The sequence below is a fragment of the Acomys minous genome (assembly GCF_964271855.1).
Source record: "Acomys minous genome assembly, chromosome: 4".
NCBI lineage: Eukaryota > Metazoa > Chordata > Mammalia > Rodentia > Muridae > Acomys > Acomys minous.
In genome coordinates, this window is record NC_140486.1 from 69,667,888 (window position 1) to 69,694,274 (window position 26,387).

The following is a 26,387-nucleotide window of genomic DNA, read 5'->3' on the forward strand; positions in this document are numbered from 1 at the left end:
TTTTAAACAGATATGATGGCACACACTCACGATTTCAGGTCTCTGAGACTAGCTGGCCAGCCAGCTCTACTCAGTAAATTTCTGGTTATCCAGAGTCCCTGTCCCAAAAAACAAGATACATGGAGTTCTTGAGGAACCCAAGGATGACCTCTGCTTACACACACACACACACACACACACACACACACACACACACACACACACAAACACGCACACACAAACACATGCACACAAAGGCACATCTGTACTCATGCATACAGAAACACACATGCCCATACAAACACACACCAAAAAAAAAAAAAAAAACCAAAACACTTGCTTATACATCACAGAGTATGGTACAGAGACATCTCTGTGACCTACTGTAAAAAGAGCCCTATTTATGTGTGGTCCGTGTCCTGTCCTGGGTGCTGTGGAATGGATCAATGAAGTAAGGCTTACCTTTGCTCTTCTGCATCCTGCAGTATTGTATGAGTTGGTGAAACACCCCACAGCTCCCATGCTGCCTTACATGGAAGGTCCCCTGGGCCACTCAACTCTCTCCCAGGCCTAGCTGGAAAATAAAGTGCATTAAGTGCTGAAGAACCTGTTTCCGATCATATAGGACACCAAACTTACTATGCAAAGTGAAAGTCATGGTTTTGAACTTGGCTTTGTGTGCTTATGTATGGGGAGGGGGAAAGGCAAGTACTCAAAATAAGGTGTGGAGAAACGTTTTTCAAGGAACGCACTCCTTTCCAGTGTCTTCTTCATGGAAATTGGATGTCTTTTCCCCTAGCACAGTGGTGTAGACTCAGCCAAAGCTTTGTAACAAGAAGCCAGATTTCTGAGAGCAGGAAGTTTCCACACAGACCCAGCAGGTGCCTTTCGAGCTCAGCTGTTCTTCATCCCGACTCCCACCCTCGCAACGTTTTCTTTTTTGGCACTGATATTATTTTTCTGGGTGCCTGTGTGGGTGGGATCAGGGGTAGTAGATGTGTACATGTGAGGAGACCAGAGGTCAACCTTGGGTGGTGTTCTTCAGGAGACATTCCCTGTGTCATTTGAGACAGGGTCTATCACTGGGACCTGGGGCTGTCTGATTGCTCTAGGCTAATTGGCCAGGGAGCTCTTAGAATCTACCCATGTCTACTTCCTAAGTACTGGGATTACAAGCACATAATATCACATCTAATATTCTTTAAAGATTCTCTCTCTCTCTCTCTCTCTCTCTCTCTCTCTCTCTCTCTCTCTCTCTCTCTGTGTGTGTGTGTGTGTGTGTGTGTGTGTGTGTGTGTGTGTGTGTGTGTGTGTGTGTCCACAAACATTCAGGTGCAGGTGTCCACTGATGTCTGAAGTGTCAGATTACAGGCAGTTGTGACGCTCTGGATACTGCTGCTAGAAAACGAATTTAGGCCCTCTGTAAGAGCAGTACCGGCTCTTAGCCGCAGAGCCCCCTCTCCAGCCCTCATGCCTGACTTTGCACCCCGGTTCTGGAGAATGAACTCAGATCCCTATGCTTGTGCAGGCAACACTTTGCCGTGAGCCATCTCCAGGCCCCATTGGTTTCACTAAGAAGCCTGGGCTACTTTCTTCTTCACTTGCTTAAGAGTGCTTTTTCTTGGCTTAGGGACTCACTACAAAGTTCCATGGGGGCTCTTTCTGATAACTATGGTTGTTCAATCAAGGCATAGAAGAGCAAAGTTCTCTCCCTTTAAATGTTTTGGCTAACTCCGAACCTTTGCACTGAGACTTCAGCTGTGGGGCTCACGTTTAGATTCACACAGAGGAAAGGAGATCTCTGGAGGTGCCAGGGCATCGGGCATCAGAGTCTGTGTGTTTGTTCTTGGCCCTCACTTGTGCCAAAACAACACTGCTGAGTCCTTCCGGTTATAGGACAGCCACCTTTTTAGTGTTTTTTTTTATAGTTTAAACAATGTTTTCCCCCTGCGTGAGAATATTCTAATAGGTATTCATTCATACAACCGTAATAATAGCCAAGGCATTGGACAATATTGCATCTAAACTCCCCCTGCCTGCTTTGCCCACCCCGTCCACCTGGACCCCCTGCTAGTTTCCAAGCTGCTGATGTTTATGGGGCTCTAGGCAGCCCCTGGGCTCTTTAATTCTGCTGGGTACCATGCAGCCTGCCCCAGCTGAATCATTTCCTGCTCTCGTCCTGCCGATAATGAGAAGTTCAAGACAGGAAACAACAGTGTCAGTACCAGTGGCTCTGCTTAGGAAGTCAAAAAGCATTGCAGGCTTTTAGACTATTGGCAAAAAAAAAATATCACCAGGACCTGAGTTACTTGGAGATTTGCACCTTGCAGGTCTCCTTGGAGTCCTGTTTTGGCTTGGGCATAAGGGATGCGCACACATAGTGTTTGGCTTTCCTCGAGATGCCCGTGGTGTAGGTACTCTGTGCGTAGAGGATCACCATCTGGGTCACTGATGTTTGGTTCCTCACGTTCTCAGGGCCTTTCCATTTTGTAAGAAATCTTATATTTAATATCTATCTCCTGCCCTTCTCTCAATGGCTTGGGAATACCAACAGAAGCAAATATCATCACACCATTCAATGAGAAAGCGTTCAGAAAGAACTGGCAATGTTCGATTTCATGTTAAATTGGTCCTCAGAACAAATAAGGCCAGGACTTCCTAAATGGTGTGAAGAAAGGGGTGGCGGCGGGGGAGGGTTCCTACACTACTCAGCCCCCCCTCCCAGTTCTGCCTTACTTCACGGGCTTAGTGACTAATCTACAGTCCGACTTTGAAGCCCGAGCCGTATTCTCCACTGCCAAATTAGCACCTTGGTGTGTTTATGTTGCAGTAGTGAAATATGTGTAGTGTGGAACGCAACAAATTATTGTGGCCAGAGTACCGCGGACCCGAGAAAGAATGGGATGGCTGTGTGCGTAGCAAATTGCAGTGCAGGCTGCCTATTTTTCTAGCCCTGGTTGCCAGGGTGAGCCAGTGTAGCCGAGGGCTGGGTTTGTCATGGACGCCTTTGCTTTGTTAGTCCTCAGACCCCTGGCTTATAAATGTGTGCTTGGAAATTAACTCAGGGAAAGAGCAAAGCAAAGCATGGCGGGGGCGGCGGGGTGGATGGGTGTGGGGAATTGGTCCAGGGCATGGTTTCCTCGGATTTAAAAATATATGTGTGTAAGCATAGAGTGGCGCACACGTTCAGCTTGGAGGGAGAAATTACAACTGCAGGGCATCTGGTTTCTCTGCTTGGATTCTGAGGGTAGAGTTCAATCCTTGTCAGGTCACTTTTAAACCATGGCCCCGGTCACATGATGATGTGGCGGGGAGGGTGGACTGCAGCCGATAGGTTTCTGTCGTGGAGTCTGAGAGGACCCTGCCAGCCTGGCTCAAGGGTAAGTTAGAAGGGTTTCTACCTATACACTGTTACAAATTGGGGCTCAGTAATGGCCCTTGTGATGATCAGACATGTAAATCGGGCCCCTAGAAATTTCTAAGATGACAGCAGCGTGTAACTCAGCCACCAAACATTTCCTTGTCACCGCTCTAGATTGCTGTCTTTTTATTAGACGAAGGAACTTTAAACATGGACACACACATGCTCTGTAGGCACGTGAGGGGGGTCACCGTTGTGGAAAGCTTGTTGTGAAATGTCAGTGTCTGTGTCCGACTCACAGTGGCCGCACTGGAACACACGCCTGGAGTTGTGTCTGAGCAGATGAATGCTGAGTGTTCGTTCTTGCCTGCCACTCAGCTGGATAAGAATTCGGAGGGTCCAGGAGAGTGGTGGCAGAAAAAAGAATCGCTTGCCTTCCAACTGGCTCTGTCTGGTTGAGACAGAGTGAGTCTTTTCTTGGAGCGCAAAGTTCGTCACAGTTCATCACGTTTCTCACTGAGGCAACGAGGTGGCACACCAATTACACATGCAGCCTCGCTCCTTGAAAATGTTTGATATGGGAGTAAATATTTACACGGGCATCAGACTCTTATGTAGGCTTGATTCCTGTTTACATTTATGTTCACACTTACATAAAGATTAGCGAATGAAAATAATTGTTTTACCTCTGATTTCTTTATATGTGACATTATTTCCCAATTATGCTCAAGAGACCCGGGTCCTACCTTGCAGGAGGCAGGAAAGTTCTTCATCAGCTCTAGTGTGTGCACAGTGAGGAGAAGGCCACTATGACCTTTTACCCATGTCATTGGGCTCCCGCATCCCTGGCAAATGCCAGCCTTGGTGATGCCTTGTGCCAGCCTTGAGGATGCCGTGTGCACTGTGACGTGAGCCAGGCTTGGAAGGAGCATTTTCCCCTGGCTGACTACTTTGCACTCTGAGGCTCTGCTCTCTTCTCTAGCACTGACTTCCATTTTCATGGTCATTTGACTAGAATACTTCCAACCACAATGCATTTGTGTTTTTCTATACTTCATCACATTGCTCATTTCCTACCAACCTCTTAGCTATGGTGACTCCAATGCTGTAATCAAGCTTTACTAGCAGGACACAGAAATGACTCTCTCCTTTTCCATTCCTCTTCTTCCCTCCTTCCCTCCTTCCCTCCTCTCCTCTCCTTCCCTCCTTCAGAGTAACATATGGAGATAAACTACACTTGTTGCAGAAAGTCTGGAGAATGTAGATAAGCATAAAGTATGAAATGGAAACATCTAGAAGTTTCACCCAAAGATCCCACCTATAACTCTTCATTAAAAAACCAGGGCTGTGCTAGCCTATTATAGCCTTAATGAAATATTGTAATGGTTATTAAGTCAATTGACTCTGATTCTCCTTTTAATAAATGAGTCAGACTGTATTATCCAATTACTGTCAGCTGCTACCTTTCCAGAGAGGAGAAACGGTGATTTTGATTGAATCTTTAAGCTCTTTGGCACCTTTAAGAAGGAGGAAACAAGGTGCAAGTTCTGGCTTCGAGGCAGATCCCACTTGAAATTGCAATTGGAGGTGTTGATAATATCGCCTCATGAGCATCAGCTGCCAGAAGGAACGCCAGTTTGCAAGGACATGGCCTCTAATGCAGATACAGCCCTTTACACTGTAGATTGGCAGTCCTTAGCAGTGACGTGCCGCTGTTGACCGCACAGGTGAATACAGATTCAACGGTCTCTGCATGAAGCTACTTCTGCCCTTCTCCTCATCAACGAATTATATTAGCATTCCCTTATCCCTGTTCCTCCCTCTCTGCCAGAACAGAAAGAGTGTCACCAGTAGAAGACATGGCTGTTTGGGTCCTGTTGAAGACCCCTTGGCTCCCATGTTTGAATTACTGCCTCTCAGCTGGTGGCCCCTATTTCAGGAGACTATGGGGGACTTTAGGAAACACAGCCTAGCTAGAAGAAATGGGTCACTGAGGAGATAGCCTTAGGGCGTCTCCACCTGCTCAGCCTCCAGCCACAGCCTCTACTTCCTGGTGCCCTCAAATGGAGCAAGCCAGAGTAACAGGCTCCATAGACCTCAGCTGTCATGTCTTCTCTGTGATTAACTGTGCTCCCTTTAAACCGTGATCCGTAGTAAATATTTTCTCATAGAAACTGGGTCTGCAGGCTATTTGTCACAACACATGAGAAAATAAGCATCTAATGGAGCCGCTGCCCTCTTTTCCTGCAGTCAAGAGTGAGCACGGGGAGGTATGGAGAAGGGGCAAAGCAAGGCACAGGGTGAGGATTCTCACCGTCTGCTGGAGCACTGGCTTGGGCTACGATGGCTGGGTAGCCACTGACGTATTTCTCTCCTACTGAAATAACTCCGAGACCCATTTATTGGGGGAAATCTCACTCTTTAATAATTTCCAATATTACAATGTGCTTTAAAACCTAAACTAGATCTCAACAATGCTGGCTATGATTGGTGTCACTTAGTCACTCTGCAAACAAAGGGTATAATCTGTGAAACAGACGTCTGTGCTATTAACACATAAGTAACTCCATGGCTGATGGGCATTGTTCTTGATTCATTAGACTAAATTTAAACTATTTAGCTTTCCGGGTTCCCCTTTACTCTGGGCTGAAAAGAAAGAAAAAGAAAATGGGTGAGGACATTTTCCTTCACTCAAACAAAACTATCTAATTCATTTTTTTTTAATTTTTGTATGTAGTCAAAAGAGCGAATGCCATATTAAAAAGCATCTTAAATTGCATGATTCCCTTTATGTACCTATCCAGCCAGCCACTGTCCCCAAGGAAAGACCTTAGCAAGACTGATCAAGGTAGTTAATAGTTCTGATAGCCCAGGAACTCAGACAAATTGTGTCCCTACTCGTACCCACGGCTACACCTTGGTTCTCATGGACAAAAAGAAGCGGTGAGGGAGAAAACTCTACTAGTTGCTATTTTTCCTCCATACACTCATTGGGCACAATGTGAAAAGGCAGACATGTAATTTTTTAATGGTGTTATGACAGTAAAACTATTCAGTATTTTCTTATTATTTAAAATAAAGTTATACAGTATTTAGGAAATTTTAAAACTTGACAAATATTTCTGTTTATATTTGATTCAGTTCTCTACAATAAATAGTGTTTCTTATATCTCTTAATGACTGAAACCTGGGAAATTTTTGGTGACTTTAGGATTTAAAAGACAAGAACAGATTAAAAAAAAGAAGAAGAATTGATCTGACATAATCCCCGAAGCTTTTTGTATAACCCCTTGTCATGTCAGTAGGCACAATTAAACTTCTTCTTACATAATTATAATCAAGGAGTTTGCTGTGCCACCCAAATGCAGAGTGGGTTTTTTTTTATCTCCTGTGAAATGTAGACTGTACTGGGGGCTTAATTAGTGCTTTGCTCTCTCCTTGTACAAAGTCTTGTCCTCTGCTTCTGAAGACTCAACACTTGTGTGAGAAGAAAGATTAGGAATACAAATAGAGTGAATTTGCTCCTAGTTAGCTAACAATTCCCTTTGTAATTAGACCTTCATATTGCCAGATCCTAACTAGTGAAGGACCCACACTGTTATTTGCCTTTGCCGGGGTGGAGGTGGGCGAGGGGAATGCCTTTGGAGTTCAGAGTTGCTTTTCCTTGGGTATAAATATATCTTACATTCCTGGTCCCAGAATGTCTGACAGAGATTTCTCTTAGGAACATCTCTAACTATTGCAAATAGGAGGTAGACATGTGGCCTCATAGCAAGTGGGTCAGAGTGTAGCTCTGCTCCTTGCTCTTCCTAACAAGTCATCTTAGGGACAGCAGGTGTTATGGCCTAGCCGCTCTGTAAGTTCATGAACCCTAAGACCAACCTGCCTGTGTCTAAGTTCTACCTCCTTTCATTATCTTCCTCTCGGACTCAGAGAAAGTTCTAAGTTCTCTGGGTCATGGCTTTCTCATCTGTCAAGTGGGTGTGATAACAACGTTCCTCACGAGTTGGGAGGCTGAGTGGACTCAATTTGCAGGCATGCTGAACAGCCCGGGAAGGATAGTAAGCCGTGTCTTTCACCAGGTTGTTAGCTTTAGTGAAGGTAAATGCTGCCTGGCTAGACTATGTTCATATGGCAGCTGTCAGCCAATCAAAATCATTCTTCCAGCATCTTATGCTATCCAGTGATCCAGAACTTGTCAAAAGTGAGGCTAGATCTCAGAAAAGCAGAGATGAGACAGGTCGAGAGAGGCCAGGAGCAAAATGAAAACTGTCCGGCAAAGCTAAGGGAGCAGTGACCTGTGGTTGGACAGGATGGGCTAGGAATGTGACAAAAGAACGTTAGGCTGGGCGTGGTGGCACACGCCTTTAATCCCAGCACTTGGGAGGCAGAGGCAGGTGGATCACTGTGAGTTCAAGGCCAGCCTGGTCTACAGAGTGAGTCCAGGACAGCCAAGGCTACACAGAGAAACCCTGTCTCAAAAAACCAAAAAGATCTATGAGCATATAAAGGGGGAGGAAATCCCTCTCAGGCACAGTCATAGGGGAGGGGAGTAAGGGGAAAATGGGAGGGAGGGAGGAATGGGAGGCTACAAGGGATAGGATAACCATTGAGATGTAACAAGAATAAAATAATAAAAAAATAGATAGTTTGTACATAGTTAAGAAAATAAAGTCAACTTGCTGAGTTAGCAAATTTTTACAATTAAAAAAAAACAGAGAGAGAGAGAGAGAGAGAGAGAGAGAGAGAGAGAGAGAGAGAGAGAGAGAGAGAAGCGTTGTGCACAAGTGCCATAGGAACCGTTTCAGAACTGCCAGAAGAGGTGGTGATAGTACAGTCCAATTCAGAATACCAGCGACAGAAGTTCCTACTTCCAGGCAAAGCAGAGGAGAAGGAAGAAACCATTGCACTTTCCTATCAGGTTTTTATTTTAGGTCTTCGGAAACACAGAGCCCATTAAATTATAATCATTAAAGCAGAAACCCTCCTATTGGTACACTAATCGTCTCAAAGTAAAATGTGATTTCCCACTATCGTCTTTTACATTTTAGAAATGTTTTAAATTAGTATAAACTTCATAATATCGTGAGATGGCCAGGAACTGTACCCCCTACTACATTTTTAGGACACAGGTGTGCACAGGTGTGGCTTTGGTGATAGGGAGAGCTTGCAGTGAGAGGTGTAGCTGGTTACCACAGACAGGATGGATTTCACCTTTTCTGTTGATGCGCTTCCCTCAACAGATGAAGGACTGAACCATGAGTGCAAACTCTGCAGCCAGACCTTTGACTCGCCCGCCAAGCTCCAGTGCCACCTGATAGAGCACAGCTTCGAAGGCATGGGAGGCACCTTCAAGTGCCCCGTCTGCTTCACAGGTACGGAACTTCTTAAAGCAAAATCGCAGTCCGTGTGTGCGCTCTGGCTCCACCGTGTCCTTCCTCCGAGCATACTTCCCACTGCTTGGCCTTTTTTCCAGCAAGGACTTCAGTTCAATTTGGGGGAAGATGTTTGATTTCTGCTGATTAGCATTATTGATTGTGGTCGGCTTTAGAGAGTGAGCCGGGCGGGAAGGTTAACTGTCAGGATGAACAAATGGCATTTCAAGTTCTTGCCCAAGTTTACACTTTTCCACTTGGAAAATGACATCCATATTGGGCTCACTCAACTTCCTCTTATGTTAAAAGGATACCAATGCCAGACTGCTTTTCAGCAGACCTGGTGCCCCCCACATGTGTGACCTTGATGTGAAGAATTTTAGGTTTTCATAAAAGTGTGTGTGTGTGTGTTCCCTAGAGGAGATGTTTATTTCTTATGAGATTGGGTTTTAAATGTTGATAGAATGTACAATTTTAAGTAATCCTTATTAGATGTTACAGTGGTACAGTTGTCATAAATAAACACACACACACACACACACACACACACACACACACACACACACACACAAATTTGGGATTTATTATCGAAAGCCTATGAGAGCTGAAATGCGATCACACATGTTTCTGCTGTTGCCCTACTTTAAGGCTACTTTAAAAATCCTCAGAGATTATTTTGCATGTGTCTGTCACATGGTGCCCAAGCCCGTCAATGGAAAGACTGTACATGTATATAGAGAGCTATAGATATCTTGACCTCAAAAGTAAATTCCTTTTTTGCAGAGCAAAAATCACAGGCATCGACTATTTACTTCATTGCATTTGGCCTATATATGTGTGTGTCCTATAATAAAGTAGAAACACAGAGCCATTTGGGCCTCCCACTGGCCACACCCTGAGGATGCTGAGGGACATACACCCTTCACAATGGCCTCCCACACTCAATCCATCTGCTAGTCTTTCTCTCTATTTATTTTGTTTCCTCTTCTAAATTTTTATCTTATTAAAGCTATTATTACGCTTTCACCATGAATATTTATTTTAAGACACAAAGAGTCAAGCGTCCAGGTCCTTTGTCTAGGCACCTAATAAGTCTCTGGAAAAGAAAACTGGGTCAAAGGGCTCCACCGTTAAATCTTATCATAAAATACTTCTTTCATGTTGTAGCCAGAGCCTCATAAAACATAGGAAGTTATATGGACATACATTGCAAACCTGGATAAAAATCCTATTTCTTTCTGTTGAGCTGAGAAAGGAAACAAAGCCGCATCAAGAGCAGCCTGGGTGTCCGTACAGACAGATGTGAATTTTTTTTTTTTTTTTTTTTTTTTTTTTGTATCTTGAAGTCATTTGGAGACAACAATTAGCAAAAATAAAACCTTCCAATATAAAGCATGTTGGGCAAAAAAGGAAAGCTGAGAGTTTTTTTTAAGGTAATGAGAAATGTGATTAAAATGTATGACTCACAAAAACAATACTGTAATATTTTAGTTTGGCTGGCAATTAGAATAATTTTAATGATCAGAGTGGAGTCAAAGTCAAATGCCAGCATCTTTAATAAATCCTTTCCCTGCCTATACAGATTAATATTGTAGATGCAAACTTTTTTAGGTCACAGTGCACCAGGCATCCATCAGAAGTCAGCTCTGCCAACCCAAACAGCGCCTCTGGCATATACAATTTAATTATTAATCGTATGTCTCCTAGGTAAACTGTTACACAGTCTTAGGGCCTTGTTTTGTAGTCATTAAAATTGAACATGTTTATATTATTGAAACCGTTGCATTCCGTGTGTAGGCTGAGTTGATCTTAAAGTATCCAAAGAGAATTTACCTGCCGTTCTGTTGCACATTTATAGACAGCGCCCCAGAGTAGCTGTGGGATATAATTTTTAGCATTAACACATTTAAATAGAGAACTGTTTGCTAGCTATAACTTTAGGCAAATACAATAAACAGGGTTTGGGCAGCCATGATTTCTTAACCCGTGGGTTGTTGTGAAGTAGGAGTCATTTCTTATGAGACAGAGTGTGCATTTGACAATTCCCAGCTTTTATTTTCAAAGATTTACAGGGCGCGGCGCCTTCGTAAACCATTATTCTTTGTGTTGAGTTGGGTGCTGAGTAGAGTACATTTTAAAGAAAGCCAGAGACCCAGCCCTGTGCAAATGCGACTCGTGCTCTCCCTGGAAGTCAAGGGCCAGGCGTGCCCGGGGCCGTGCTGCTGCCTGCTGTCTGTGGGTGGCGAGTCATCAGCACAGAACACGGTACTGAGACACGATAACCCACAACTCCCATCTCTTTGCCCTTTCAGTGTTCGTCCAAGCTAACAAGTTGCAGCAGCATATATTTTCTGCCCACGGACAAGAAGACAAAATCTATGACTGCACGCAATGTCCACAGAAGTTCTTCTTCCAAACAGAGCTGCAGGTAACGGCCTGGGGAGGAAGGCTGCGAACAAGCCACTTGTTACTCTTACGGGGCATTTTAACTGTGGATTCAAAAATCTCTCCTCTTACCCTGGGCCCACCATGATGCTCCTGTGTGTTTGGGGGGCAAAAGGGGAAATTAGAGACCAGATTAATAGACACCAAAATAATTTTGCCTCTGGCTGCTGTCAATCATAAAAAGAACTAGAAGAGAACCTATAATTGGACCTTCTGACCCAGCGTGAAAGATGTAGGGGTCAGGTTTATTGGAGTGTGGGATCGTTCACCTCACTTGTCATAGCTCATTGTCCCAAGTCTTGTTTTATTCATGGTGTTTTCCCTCGGGGAACCGCGCTGGACGGAGAGCCAGTCACTGTTGTCCATCAGGTTGAACACTGGGAAGAGAGGCCGAGAGGGAGGGAGGACGAGGGGGAGGGAGGACAAGGGGGAGGGAGGGCGAGGGGGAGGGAGGACAAGGGGGAGGGAGGGCGAGCGGGAAGAAGCTATGCTCTTGTTTGTCCGCAATGTATTTGTTCCGCATCAGCCAACGCAGTAATTATTAATGAAACCACAGCTTTCGAGTTGAAATCTGGGAGCCCCCCCCCAAGATGTTGGCTTGGGGTACCCCTTACTAGATGTAAAGGTCCCTGACTTCTCTGAACCCCAGATACAATGAAAAAGAAACAAGTTTTACACTCACAGATTGTTATAAGGTGAAAATGAAATTATATGTATAAGACATAAACAAAACATATGTGTTTGGTTGCTTGAATGACTCAGAAATAGTAGCTAAAAATAGGTCTCAAAGGTCCGAGGATATGGGCCAGCAATAGAGTAAGTACCTGCTGGCATGCACAGGGCATTGGATTAACCCAGGAATCACAGACAAGGGGGAAAGGAGAAAAAAATAGATTCAACAGGCATGTTGACACTTCCCTGTAATCCCAGGATTACAAGTTCAAGGCCAGCCCCATGGACAGGAAATATGAGACCACAAAGACACTATGTCTAAAGAAAGCCAAAAAAAAAAAAGGGGGGGGGGAGGGGAGCAAAAACGGAGGAACCTGGATTCTAATTCCAGAAATGTCACTTTAAAAAGGAACATGACATTTTCATTGCTTTTTGCATCTTAAAGAACAAAACAAAACAAAGAGTAAGGTCTGGAGTGTCATCATGAGTTAGTTTCTTAAATCTTGCTGGTTCCTATGGAAGGACGTGGGGCTGCACTTGAAGCCTCCTTTCGGGCATCACTGATAGTACTGTTTGGCTTGAAATAGCTGTGGGCTTGGTTTCCACACCCAGAGCCAAGAGCAAGCAACACAGACCTGCCTGCCTTTATCTGTGCTCCTCCTGCTGCCTCGCAGTTATCCTTATGCCCCAGGGAGGGGGAGGCACTGGTGGGGCAAGATTTAGGGGAGCCTTGTATATCAGAATAGAGAATCTGCAGTTACTCTGCTCAGTTATTATTCTAAGCAACTAAGTTAGATAGATGAAATTTAGGAGATAAATGAACCGCTGAATTACACCATTGTCAGTGGAAGAAAACTGAAGTCTCCATTTCAAGTTACTGTATTTTTTTTCTTGCACCATAAGACGCACTTTTCCCTCAGAAAGTGGGGAGGGGTGAAATTAGGGCACACCTTATGGTCCAATTGCTGTTTTTACTGTTTTTCTTGTTTTACTGCTCTAAAAACTGGGTGTGGTGCATCTTATAGTCAGAAAAATATGGTATTTCTCCAAAGCACTGGATCCCAATACCTGTGTCTGCCAGTAAATATAGAAAAGAATCCAAGTTGTACTTAATCATACTAAAAGAACCTTACATTCTTCTTGGAAAAAACCCCTGGTTTTATTGCAACATGTGTCAAAGAGTAAATCATACAGGCTCAGTTGGTCTGCCTCTGTAAAGGATCCAGTCAAGCACACAGTGACTCTGTTGCTTAGTGTATAAAATAGAAACAGAGTGGAGCAGCAGTTTAGGAGGAAAGTCACAGACTTTTTGTAGAACTGACACCATTCCAACCTCTTAAGTGCTTGCCTCAGACTTCTGTTTTGGTACTGTACAGACAGAGTCCACATTGGAGTTTCTTTGGTGTCTTGCACCCAGAGCTCAGCACTGTGGTGGGAGTGATTGGTGACCCACGCAAATCAGTCCCAATCAGACTTATCCTAGAAGACAAGAGCTATATTGAAACAGTTTTCCCTCTCCAGCTATCTGGTCCTGCAAAGCCTTAACTGCCTCAGAATTACCTAAAGGACCTTGAAGAGCTTTGGTTTCTGTGGGTTACCGTCTATTGATATTTCCCATAATCCTCTATTATTTTCCCTAACTTCAAGGTCAAGAACTGTGTTAAACATGGAGGGGGGTGGGGCGGGCAGTCAGCACACCTCCTTGTAGCCTTTGGAGGTGAAGAGAGTGTTTACACAAATAATTTCAAATACTATAATGAAGTTTTGACCTTTCAGACACCCTACAAGTATGTCAAAGACCACAGAGGTCCCTAGGAACATCGGGGTAGACGTTCTAGAATGCACTGCTCTCTCTGCCCCCTTGGATCTCCGTGGCCTTATGAAGTCAGATTTAAGACACTCTGGCTCAGTCACTCAAACTGGACTGTGAGTACACAGCTAGGCACGTATGTTTGTTCTTGACGTCAATACTCAGCCTCTGTGTGCACCAGTCCTTACATATGAACAGCCCTGGTGGCTAGTAAGGATAATTGTTGCAAATCTGAGAGTAAATAATGACTTTATATTTAATATTTTGGAAAAATGGAACCCAGTCATGGGAAAACCCGAAGGTCCATTTTCCAAACTTCTCAGGAATAGCAGTGGCTCTAGTTTCAGCAACACTGAGAAAAAAGTGGATCAGAAGTTGATTTTTCTAGCTTTGACAGTTATCTGCATTTTTATATTCGACCCTAGAAGTCTGGGTAGCCATTCTTTAAGTGCCCATATTGCCTTAGAAAGTGAAATTCATGTTTAAAATACTGATTAATTTCCTGTATAGGGGACAGAAAGTGGGTTTCTTCATTGTCAGGATGCAGGGAAATTGAACTGAAAGTAAGGTGACATTTGGAAAATACTGGCATGAAAATAACAGAGCCAAAAGATGCAGCCAATATATCAGGCCACTGTCCTTTGCACCCTGATATGTAAAATAACTGTACATTTTAAGCCATTTGAACTCACCTACTTTTTATGGCATTAAAGTTCAGATGGGACATTGCACAGGAGTGAATGAAATTCAATCTCCGAGAACTGAAATTATATTAGAAATCTGAAAGCAGTCAAAGTATCTGCCTCTCATGGCAGGGTAAGACAACCGCTAAGTGTAGGGTTAAACACCATAAGCTGCTCGGTGACACCACTATGGAATGTCCTTCCAGACATCCCCCTCACTGTTTCACAGTTAAAATATGAAAACAGCTCTTGGAGACAGTCATTTACTTGCTGGTTGTAAAACCTACCTACATGTATGCATTTATACATGAATATATGTGTGTTTCATGTGTGTGTGTGTGTGTGAATAGAAGAGTAGATAATTGATAAAGGAGGCAACAGTAAGAAAGTTACACCCCATATTTTTATGTGAGCGTGCAATTATATAGACATATGTACATAAATACAAATGTATATGGTACCGTGTGCTTTGAATTGCATTACATGAAAAGCCAATCCAAATCTCACTAGGTCCTCCTATGCTGTGCCTCTTTGGGAGACTGAGACTATTCTTTAAACAGCATCAGTTGTCGCTCTGTTTAGTCAGGTGCTATGAGCCCTCCTCCTATGGAATACACCTTGTAGGACACAGGGACAGGCACTCTTTTTTAGTGTGCAGCCCTCATCTTCAACCTGGACTCTTGCTAAGCCAAGGTCCAGAGCTACAGATACATAATGCTTCATGTGTGTTGAGATATTAACTTCATACTTTCCCGGAGTGCTCCCACCCACCCATACCTTCAGACTTCCACGAGAAAGCCTGATGTATTAGCCAAGGCATGTGGCGGGAAGGGAAAGGTATTTGGGAATAGAAGCCCATTATTTGAACAAACAGACCATTTTATTATTTGGAAAATAAATGAATGTGTTCAGGGTTTCACGTGTTTCCCTAACAGACCTCAGGGTTTGTGGCTGTTCTGTGTTTTAAAGCAGAATTTATGGAGCTGGAGAGATGGTTCAGCTGTTAAGAGTGGTTACTGCTCTTACAAGAGGTCTTGACTTTGGTTGCCAGCACCAGTGTCCGGCAGCTCACAGCCACCTATATCTAAGTACAGATTCAGGAGATCTGACGCCATCTTCTGGCCTTCACAAGCACCCACATAAATGTGCATTCATGTGAGTCCCCATGTGCACACACACACGCACATGCAAATAAATGAAAATAGTAAAATTAATTTTGGAGACAGAGCACTGGGCTGCTGCTTTAAGAGAGCATGCCTGTGGTCCAAGATGCACATTCCTATCCAAAGTGGCTTATGCCATGGGTGAGCATTTGGAAACTCTGTCCTCTGAGACTACCTTCTTAGGGCCTGGGAGTCGTTCGATTGATGCCTCTGGAAAACCTGCAACTGAGTGCCAGTCCTGTCCTTGTATGTCTTCTTTGGCAGTTGTTGGCCATCTTGTTGGGGATTCGGTGGCGACTGGAGAGGTTCTTTTAGTGGGCGGAACAGATTGGCCTGGCTGAGTTCAGACTCTAGAAGCTGGCATATCCGCTGTGTTTGCGTCAGAGGTGGCTTGGTGCCTCACCTGTCTCTCCGTTCCGTGGCGAACGCAGCATGCCCACACTGAGGATCCAGCAGTCAGCTGGCATGCGGGGGATGGATATCACTATAGTTTACATTTGTCACCGTCTCTGCAGCTGTTCGATTTTCCCTTCAAATCACGTTTCATCTGATTTTTGATGCATGTTTTCCACACCGCAGTTTTACTACTGCTTGAGCTTTATGGTCACATTTCTGAAAGTAAAATGAATTGCTGTATATGAGAAAGGACATACAGTATTAAAATGTGGCTCTTTGGGTCTTGCTAACTGGCCCTAAACTGGCCATTCAGTAGAGGAGCTGCAGCCTTGTGCTCCAGAATATTAAGTTATGTGTATTGAGGCACTTAGGTGTCCTTTGTCAGAGGTCAGAATCACAAGTACACTAGTCCCAGTGACATGATTGGGTTAGATCAGATAGAGATTTTAAAACACAGATTAAAACAAAAATAATTCAAAATCTATTTCCTGTCAACTTTCAAAGGAAAGTTATAGGTGAGTCCTTCTTATATGGGAGGTATGTAATCTGTTGTTAGGGAGACTCCACAGAAGGTGTCCTCCTGAGCCCTGGGAGTCCTGGCAGGTCCCTTACCTGGTGAGGGCTTGGGGAGGAAGACAGATGTCACATAGTCTTCAGCCAGTGCTGCTCAGCCACCTGCATCCCTAGTGCTCACCCAAGAACGCACAGTCAAGACTGGCCCATTACCTGGAAATAAAAAACCTCTGCCCTGGAGATCAGAAACTTCCTGCATTTTTTTTTAGTTCGCTGGACTAATCCTTCAACCCATCACACTTTTGACATAGTTTCCTGTTAATTGCTTTTTAAGTGAAAATCCTTGTCGTTATGCATTTCAACTTTTTCACAACTGTCGCACGTCTTGCACTAGGTTTTGTTTTGCATTTTAGCATCTAAGGCTACAAGTAAATATACCAGCTTCCAGGATTCAGATTTCCAAGCTGTGTGACAACTCTCTTCAGTTAAGTCCAAGACAGAGGGGGTTTTGTCCCCTCTTCATAAACGGCAAGGTGGGGACTGGGCATTGTTTGTGAAGAAAACTTTTATCCACGTCGCTGTCATATTTGTTTCCCTCCACCTGGCCCTGGACCCTCTCAGAGAGCAGCGAGGGTGGGAACTGCTGCAACAAATCTTGAAGAGAAAGGCTTGTAAAACGGTTTGCCCCTCACGCCCACTTCTTGCAACTTTCCTGTACATTTCCAGCGCTTCATCTTTATTTCTCACAGACACTGAAGTTTTTGCCATTATCCCCCCTCAAACTGTAAGAGTCACCATCCCAACCTGCCTCGCCTACTCTCAGAGGGCCTTCCTTTGAGGCCCCCAAATGGAAATCTTTGCACCTCACTCTGTCTTGACCTGGCAAGGCAGTAATCCCTGAGGAAAGTCTGTGGAGGGGCATTGCCCCGCCCCTTCCTGCTCCATTCCCTGCATCCCCTGACGCCACAGAGCTTCTGCATAGCTCCTGGTCAGCCCTTCAATGTATCAGGAAGACGCCAAGATTTGCACAGGTATAAATTGTGTCAAATGAGTGCATGATTCTGGAACCGGCCCATTACATACATCGCTTCATTTCTTTGCTCGTGGGCCTGTGGGGCTTTGGAAGCAAATTGGTGCTACAGCAACTTCCACTTAATTTGCTCAGTGGTTAAATTGATCTATCTCTTTTATTTGATCGGATCTCCAGGAACCGAATCATTTGCATTGATTTATTGATTGGTGCTGTGTTTTCACCATTAGTTTTGATCACTTTCAGCTGTTAATATTGGATAATTCAATCAAGATTGATTGGCCTTACCAGTGAAGGCAGAAAGTTAATCAGGTCAGACACAAAAATGGGGCATAGGTAATCTAACCTTGGCTTGACTGTAATATTATTATATACGCCCCTCTGCTGCCCTCTCTCTTTCCTTTCCCTCCCTCCCCTCTTTCTCTCCTTCTTCCTCTGTCTCCTTCTCCTCCTCCTCTCTTTGTCTCTGTCCCTTTCTCTCTGTCTGTCTCTGTGTCTATAGTCTCTGTCTGTCTGTCTGTCTGTCTCTCTCTCTCTCTCTCTCTCTCTGTCTCTCTGTCTCTGTCTGTCTGTCTCTATCTTTCTGTGTCTATATCTATCTATCTATCTATCTATCTATCTATCTATCTATCTATCTCTGCCATGAATGCTGGATATTTTCTGGAATAAAGGGAAAAGTTTGCATTCATCTCATATTCGCAATGCATCATAAAATGAAGTCATTTTATTTTGTTTTTTAATAGAACTACATCTAGAAATTAAGCAAGCATACAAAAAGATAAGTGAGATTGTCGCAAAGAACTCATTTGGATTAAATGGATTTTCAATTACCCATTTTGTCCGGATAAATGTCTAATCTGTGTATGCATGCTTGGAGGCCCAACCTGGCCTCACCTGTCTCTAAATCTGGCCCTCACTGCTTCACCATGTGTCCTGGTAGTGAGATTTTCAAGTACCAAATATTTAATAGGGCCCAAATCAGGGCAGCGGGGGTAATTGCAGTAAGCAGAAAACACTTTATTTGCATCTGAATAGTTTCTACTGCCCCCCCCCCCCCAGCTCGGTTTTCAAAAAATTCTCCACCCATTAATTTCTTGATGTTTGTGTCGATGTGCGCCTCACTGTTTTAAAAGGGAGCACCTCCTCTCCGTTCTAGGGTCCTCTCCTCCCCTAGCAGCCCTGTTGTAAGCAAGCTGCCATTACTTTTTTTTTTTGGTCTGGCCCAGAGTTGACGACAGATGGCCATCTCTGAACTGCCATCAGTTCGACTTTATGGAGCATCCAGCTAGGGCGTGCTGACGAGCACTGCGGCCAGTTCAGCAGCCCCCTCCCTCCCCACCCCCTGGAAGTGAGTACCACCTCTGCCACATTCTGCCTTGGCTGGGCCTTCTTGGCCCCGCAGTCTTCCATGTTGCCAAGGCAGCCTGCTGCCACAGCACCGGAAGATCTGCCTTCATTAGGAGCAAGAGACCGCAGACACAGTTGTCCTCCAAGCAGGGAGTTCTGCCTAGGCACCTTTGTAGTCAGATCCATTGGAGCTCTCTGGAAACCCAAATTTCTAGAGTCTTCTGCAGCCCAGACAGGCTCATGGAACTCCTGCGTGCGTTCCTGTTTTAGATGTTTGCTCTACACATGGGTCGATTTCCTCACGTTCACGGAGACAAAGTGCCAAGAATAGACCGTTGGTGTTTACAAACTCTCATCTGACTATGGGAAAACACCACATCCAGACCCAACTGTTGTGACAATTAGGGGAAGAGAGATGGCAATCACAGACATTAACTATCAATCCCCTGAAATGAGCACAGAATCCAGGCCAGCGTCTTCTGCATCCCTCGAGGTGACGATCCCCGCGCCGCCGCCCAGCAATGAGCTGTGGCCAGCATTTGGAGAAAGATTGATAGGCTATCCTTGGTCGGGCTTGCTAAGGCGAGGTAGCTTCAGAGCCAGCCGCGTATTTTAAGAAGACTTCACATTTGTACCCTTTATTGTTATATTTGCAGTGAATCTACAGCTCGTAACAGGCTGTGCCCTGCAGCTATGAAGGAGTAAGTTCCCCTTATTGGAGGGAAATTGGTGTTCTGTAAAAGCCTGAGATGGGGCGGGTGAGATGAATGGTGCTTAAAAGCACTGCTTGCCGCGCTGTCATTTAGAACAGCAACTCTGAAGCTCCAGACGAGAGTGGAAAGCAGGGTGAAGGAGTCCTTCTTTTTAAAGCAGTGAAATTTTCAAACTGCCAAAAATAACAGGTGCCCTTCATGGATTACTTCGTTGAATAAGCATGGGAGGCACTGGAAAGGCAGGGGCAGCTTCTGCATGAGAGAAGAGAGCCTGCCAAAGTGAGGCATCTTCTCTGCCTCTTGTCTGGGATACGGGGAGGGGGGGCTAGACTGGAGGCTGGCAGAGCCCCATCTCTTTCCCAGGAAACCTGATTCTACCATCAAAGGCTTCTTGTTCTGTACCTGCAAAGCTCAATTCTCCAATTGACCAACCCCACACCCTGGTTACATCTGCTAAGCTTGCGTGCCTTCCAGCCATATAAAAGGTGACTCGCCGCCTTTAAATATCAGCAGTGTGCTGGGCGAGGCTTTGAGTTTATACGGGTGAAAGGTCACTGTGCAGGAAAATGGAACCGTATATTTGCTGTGAGACAGGCACCAAGACCTCACTCCCGTCCTCACTTATAATTCATGATGCTGCTGGTGGGGAGCCCTTTTCCTTCTGTGGAGCTAAGGCGTCTCCACTGAAGCCTGGGGAGAGCACCCTGCATCCGCACCACCATCTGTGCACTCCTGAGCAGTGAGAGAGAGGGAGAAGATAGGAGACCCCATCTTCCTCCCGCCCATATTATCTCCCGGTGTTAATACTGTCCAATTGCTGCTCATCCGTGAAGGCAGTTCTCCAAGATGAAACAGGGCTCTTATCTGACTAAAGAGAGAAGAGGATGGCATGAGCTGGCGACTAGCCTTTTAGAAAAGGTTAGTTCGAAAAGGGAAGAGCAGCAATGCCTTAAGACCATGGCTGACGTGGGAGCCCAAAGTGTGCTGTCAATCACTCCTTGATAAGAGGCAACCAGAGGCAACCTGGGAACCCACAGATGCAGCCCAGGTGGCCAGTGCAACTCAGGCTCATCCTGTCCCTAGGTGGCCTTCAGCGATGAGGACAGGGCTCTCTCCCCTGACTTGAGGCAGCCAGCATCAAGAATGTCATCCCAGCCACACATGCACTGGTAACCTTGGGACTACCTAGACCTCAGTTCGAAGAGAGCTGGCCTTGGTACAAGCAGAATGTGGCTGAAAATAGCTGTAGCGAGCAAAGGGCTTCAAGGTACGTTCTGAAGTGGTGAAGGCAGAGCCGCCCCAAGCCCTGAGCCAGCAGACCTTGCTTGCCAGTGTCTTCTGTTCTCCGTACTTTCTCCTGAGGTAATGGGACAGGAGAGGAAGGAGACTGTGTTCCAACACCTGGTTATTGATTGGTGATCCCAATTAATCGGTAATATTTCCTGATTGTATGCCATGAACACGAGCCACTTTATACTCCCCCTTAAACAATAAACCGAGCCCAGGCCTGGAAAACCAGCATACGAATTTATCAGATCAAATGCCAAAGGGGACCTACTGTGTTACAGACTTCAGAATGCTCTTCGGATGCTCGGAAGCCAGTTAATTTCAGAGGCTTTGGAGGGGCCGTGGCAAGGTCAGAGGTCACCCAGGAAGACAGTAGTACCCAGGGGCCACCTTGCATGTAATTGGCTGGCCATCCCATTCTGCTGCCCTGAGGTGTTTGTCACATGACCTCTCTCACCCTCCCAAGGAAAAAGTAGGGCAGGAGTGGCTTGGCTCGCCAGCCAGGTTTTTTTGGGTGAAAGATCACTTTGAGATGACACAGGCGAGTAGTCAGCCTGAATTCCTGGTTGGTATTTTATTAATTTTGCACCAAGATAAATCCTGAAATTCTGACAAACTCCATGACAGGTGAAATTCCTTCTTGCAGAATCTTCTCAGCGAGAGGCTGCTCATTTCGTTCTGTTCTGAGGCAGGCAACAGGAGGGCCGCTCTATAATCAGCCCTCAAAGGACCCCCAGCCGCCCCAGAGTCTCGGACTGATTGAATAACTCCTGGGCCTCTTCCCCCAGGCCTCCATCAGCGGGGGTCCTGTGGAAAGCAATCTCCCGCAGACTGGCACTGAAGTGAGCTTTAAACCACCATTTTCTGCTCTCCAGAGGAGCCTGGAGTACTAAAAGATAGATGGACTGCAGATATTTTATGAGAAACTGTCAGAAGAAGGGCAGGGTAAATGTTTTTTTCTTCTTCTTTGAGTCACACACTACATCACTGTTGAATTTCTCCCAGCATCCTTTTACATTTAAAGTAAGAAATTAATTGGTTGCTAACCTTTCATTCCCCTTTTCCCTCTTCTTCGTTGTCTTCCTCCTCGTAGGATTTTTTTTTCTTAAATATTCACACAGAGGTCCTTTGCTTAACCACAGTTGTAGAAAATCAGTACCATTTGCAATGAAATATTTATAATGACAGAATGAAAAATTGGATTCATTTTCTGGACTGCAGCCGAACAGTCTGCAACTTTGCACTAGCATCGTTGCACAATCCCACCTTCCTCCCTTTCGCGGGAGTCGTTTCAAAAACATACCACATGTCCATTTACCTGTGTGCTGGAGGGCTACCTCCCGAAGCTCAGAGCCTGCCTCCGATCTTTTGAAAGACACACAGAGCACACATATCTATGTTGGCGCTGGGAGGGAGCTGGTGGCGTGACCCCCAGAGGATGTGAACTCCCTCAGAAAGGAGAGCAGCGACAAGTTTCCGAGATTAGGGAAGCAAAAGGAGGGGCCGGCACTTTGTAACACAACACGGATAATAATTAACCTTGACATCTTTGGACAGATTTACAAGGACCATGGACAGACAGCTCTCCTTTCTCCCTTTTAAGGCTGGCTGTGACCTCACCTTTACAAGTGAGCCTCATACTTAGAGCTGTTTGCACACTGATCTGGGTTTGATCATTTGCTGTGTTTCCCCTCAGAAATAAGAGACAAAGGGTTTGTTAGGGTGGCCCAGGATTGCATTGCAAGACAGCCATGCCAACCTGCACAAACCAGAATGGGGAAACTGAGAGGCACCATGCATTCTGTTTTTATGATCCCATCGCATCTGTAGCAAGGAGCCTACAGTGACTTTCAGTCTTCCAAATAAGCTTTCACTCCACACACAGTGTGGAGTCACTCACTTAGCCGTCTCTTCAGCCCCTCCTGCAAGGTGCGCCGAGGGATTGCACCCCACCTCGGCAATCCTTCGCAGGCTTCCAGCTCAGCCCTCTGTGCTAACCTTGAACTCATTCTCTTTTGGAACACTGGGCTTAATTAGTTAGCAGTGTTTCATTCTGGTGGCCTTCCAAGTGAAGACAGTTTCTAGTACTTTCAAAACATGAATACAAACAGCTGCAAAGTGAGATCTTCAAGGTTTCAGGCCCCGACTTTGCCTCCTCACACATCACTGGCTCCAGAGGATCAATAATCCATATTTTATTACATAATAAAGACTGTAATTGAATTAGCTCGTTCACTCCATCTGATTCGCCCTAGTTCACTCGTGGAGAGAGGAGACAAAGAATGCACACATACTTCAATATATCACATTATTTGGATGTAAAGAGCTTAAGAATTTGTTTTTCCAGGGAGTAGTATGACTCACGGCCCATGTATGTGGGAGTGATAGCCTTAAATGTTTACATCCATCTGTCCTGCAGTTAACCTGACATGGGTACCCTGAAATAGGTACGCTTCTGACCAAGGCCTATGGATGCTCCCACTCTGGAATATGAAAGATGGTTGGGATAGTCTTCGCTTAGGGTTTTGTTTTCTTTTCTTTTAAGGCCAGTTCCTCTCATCCATCCAGAGACTGTCCTTTTGGGGCCACTGTGAGTGCTTACTCTCTTCTCTTTGAAGCAAATTGTAGTGCCAGTTTAATAGGAACACTCGAATGGGAAAAAAAAAAAAGAAGTGCCATTCATTCTTGGGCTCCCATGGGAAAGGATGGTAGCCCAACTTGTGGGCTCCTTCTGCGATCACAAAGGGTTGTTGCTTCCATGCAAGCTGCGAGATTTGTCTTCATAGTGCACGTGTGTGTGTGTGTGTGTGTGTGTGTGTGTGTGTGTGTGTGTGTGTGTGTGTATACATGATTTCTTGCAATCTGCTGACAGTTCAGCAGGAGATGATGTGTGCTGTAACACAGGCTGCCTTGTAGCTCTGGAATCTAGCCTGAAGGTATTTTACTGTAATGTTTCCTAGACTCTCTGATTCAGCGGAGAAGAGGAGATTTTTCTTAAGAGTGTGCATTTTAGGATGCTAGCACCTTTTTCTTCCAGCACCGTGCACGGATGTAGAAGATTGCTGTCCTTAACCCTTATAGCTCTTTTTTCTTCAGTGCCAGAGTTAAGGAGAAGTCTTTTCTAACACTTGTTTTGCCACAACTTAAGCGAGCCCGAAACACATACCCAAGTAAATGGATGTGTAAAGGTGGTGTGTAGACAATCAGTCTCCTTACAGACCAGGAGAGAAACACTGAACAGCGCTCACTCATGTACCGCCAGATGTATTTCTGCATGGCACAAGCTTGCCCAACCGCTTTGAGGATTTTCAGTGTTATTAGCAGGCTTGCCAAAGCAACAGGCCTCCTTACAGAAGTAAAGAGGTGTACAGCCCAAGCCCTTGCTGAAGGAAGGCTACACAGGAAGCCCTGTTATCAGAAAGAGAACCACCCCACCACAGACTCTCCCTCAGTGTCTGTGCTCTCAGGGCCCCGAGTCTTTTCTTCTCCTGCCCGGACGCTCTGTGTTGTGGTTGAGTTTGCATTTGTGTTTGAAGTGCCAGGCGGTTTAATGAAGTTATTCTTTTATAAATTTTGAAACACTGATGCAAGCACGAGGGCTTTAAATTAGGATAAGTGCCACTTCTGTGTGGCAGGTTCCTTTGAGGACTGATGAGAACGAGCCCCCCCCGCCCCCCCCCCCCGCCGCCGCCCCGTTGCCTGGCCCTTTGTGCGTGGTGGTGCGGCTTTGTGTACCTGTTTATGGCTCACCTTTGAATTTTCGTGAGGGGGCACCATGCCTGCCGCCTGGCCCTCTCCTAGTTGACAGTCTCACTCTTGCAGGATCATGCTAAATACTTCACATTAAAGAGTGCTTTTTAAAATTATATTGCTTTATTGTAATGAATTCCAATTAAGTTGGAGGAGCAAATTTGTATAAGGATGTGAGGGTTATAGATTGCTCTCACCATAGCTACCTCTGTGTGGCGGGATTAAAGGGCAGTCTCTCTGGTAGCTCAGAGAACTTGGAGGGGTGACATAACTGTCACAAAGAGACCAGGAAGCAAAGAGGGAAAGATGCCCCAAAGTGAGGAGAGAGTGGGGATCTCACAGGATGGGTTCTTAAACGGACATGAGTCTCTTCGGAGGAAGAGGGGCACACTTCTGTCATTTTAAAACCTGAAATACCCAAGAAGAAACAGTGTGCAGGAGAAAGGTATGAAGACAACATAGCAGGCTTCCATAGAGAATAAGAAAGGCAGAGCTGGCCTGATGGCTCAGTGGGTATGGGTGCTTGCCACCAAGCCTGACGGCCAGAGTTCCATCCCTGGGGAATCAACATGGTAGAAGGAAGAACCAACTCAACCATACTGTCCCCTGACCTTCTGATGGCCTCCTGTCACAGTCTCTTCTCTTGGTGCCCGTGTAAGCTGCTTATAAACAAAGATGAATTCAGGGGACACAGAGAAGGGGACTTCCAGAAAGGAGTTGTGAAGCTGTCCTCAGCATTTATAAAAATATACAGAACAAAAAGGGAAAGAAAGACAGGCAAGCAATGGCAGGGGGGTGGGGGGGCGGGGTAGGAGTGGGGATGCTATGATTACAAAGCAGAGCTCCCTAACCAGGAATTTGTATTTGAATGGGAAGACATCCAAATACTGCACTGGGGCTATGACATGTCTGCACTTTAAAAGACTTTTCTCTCCATCTCAAACAAAGTCTCTTTGGGGGCTTCCTCAAATTGCAAACCCCCCCCCATCTCAGAATGTTCCAGAGGGGTTGAAAGATCCAAAGAGGCTGTGGGCTTTCATCTGTGGAGCCCATGTGTGAATATAACTGAGTTCTCTCCACGGCGTACACTTGCTTGCTCAGGCATGGAAACACACACAGGCACACAGAATCTCAGAGTATGGCTAACCTTCACCACTGCTTAATGACATCAGTCAATACGGTAGACCTTGACCTACTAGACAGTTGTTTGGTTGCAGATGGTCGGCAAGCAGGTTTTCTGTTAGCTCTAATGAGTTATAGTGTGGTTGGCTTTCTCCTAAAGAGTGTGGCAATGTTATAACTCCAAACAAACGGGGGCTGGGAAGGTGGCTCCCAGGTCAGGGCATCTGTCTGTGGAGCAAGCAGGATGGCATGAGTTCATATCCCCCACACCCGTGTAAAATCTGGGAGGATATATCTGTGTGCCTGTAACCCCGGCTGTGGAAGGTGGAGACTAGGGGGGTCATCTGGGCTTGCGGGCCTGTCAGCCTGGCTGAAAAGGAGGGCCTGCTTCTGGGTCAGCGAGAGACTCTGTCTCAAAGGAATAGGTGGAAATTTCAAAAGCTGAGTGCCTGATATCCCTTTCTGGTTTCTGTGTGTGTGTGTGTGTGTGTGTGTGTGTGTGTGTGTGTGTGTGTGTGTGTGTGCATCCATGTGCAACACACACACAGCATGGGGGCTAGTGGCACTTCCTTTGCCTTTGTTGCGCCAAGTTCAGTGCGTTCCTTTTTCATAATTATTGGAATTCAGTTGAAGGGAACCCTGTCCTATCAACTTGAAAGGCAGAGAGAGTCATGGGTCCTCCTCCTCACAAAGGTTACCCTTTGAATATAAATCACTAGTGCCCAGTGCCTTTCCTGTTTT

At 45.4% G+C, this 26,387-nt stretch overlaps 1 protein-coding gene across 3 annotated transcripts in view; it reads left to right on the forward strand.

Annotated features, from left to right (window-relative positions):
- Positions 1-26,387, forward strand: part of ZNF521 (zinc finger protein 521) — a 289,791-nt gene that overhangs the window by 251,575 nt on the left and 11,829 nt on the right. For all 3 annotated transcript variants that reach the window (XM_084779755.1, XM_084779753.1, XM_084779754.1), the window contains 2 exons: positions 8,584-8,715; positions 11,028-11,143. In XM_084779755.1, coding sequence (XP_084635881.1) covers positions 8,584-8,715; positions 11,028-11,143 — 248 coding nt within the window. The remainder of the gene's footprint in view (positions 1-8,583; positions 8,716-11,027; positions 11,144-26,387) is intronic.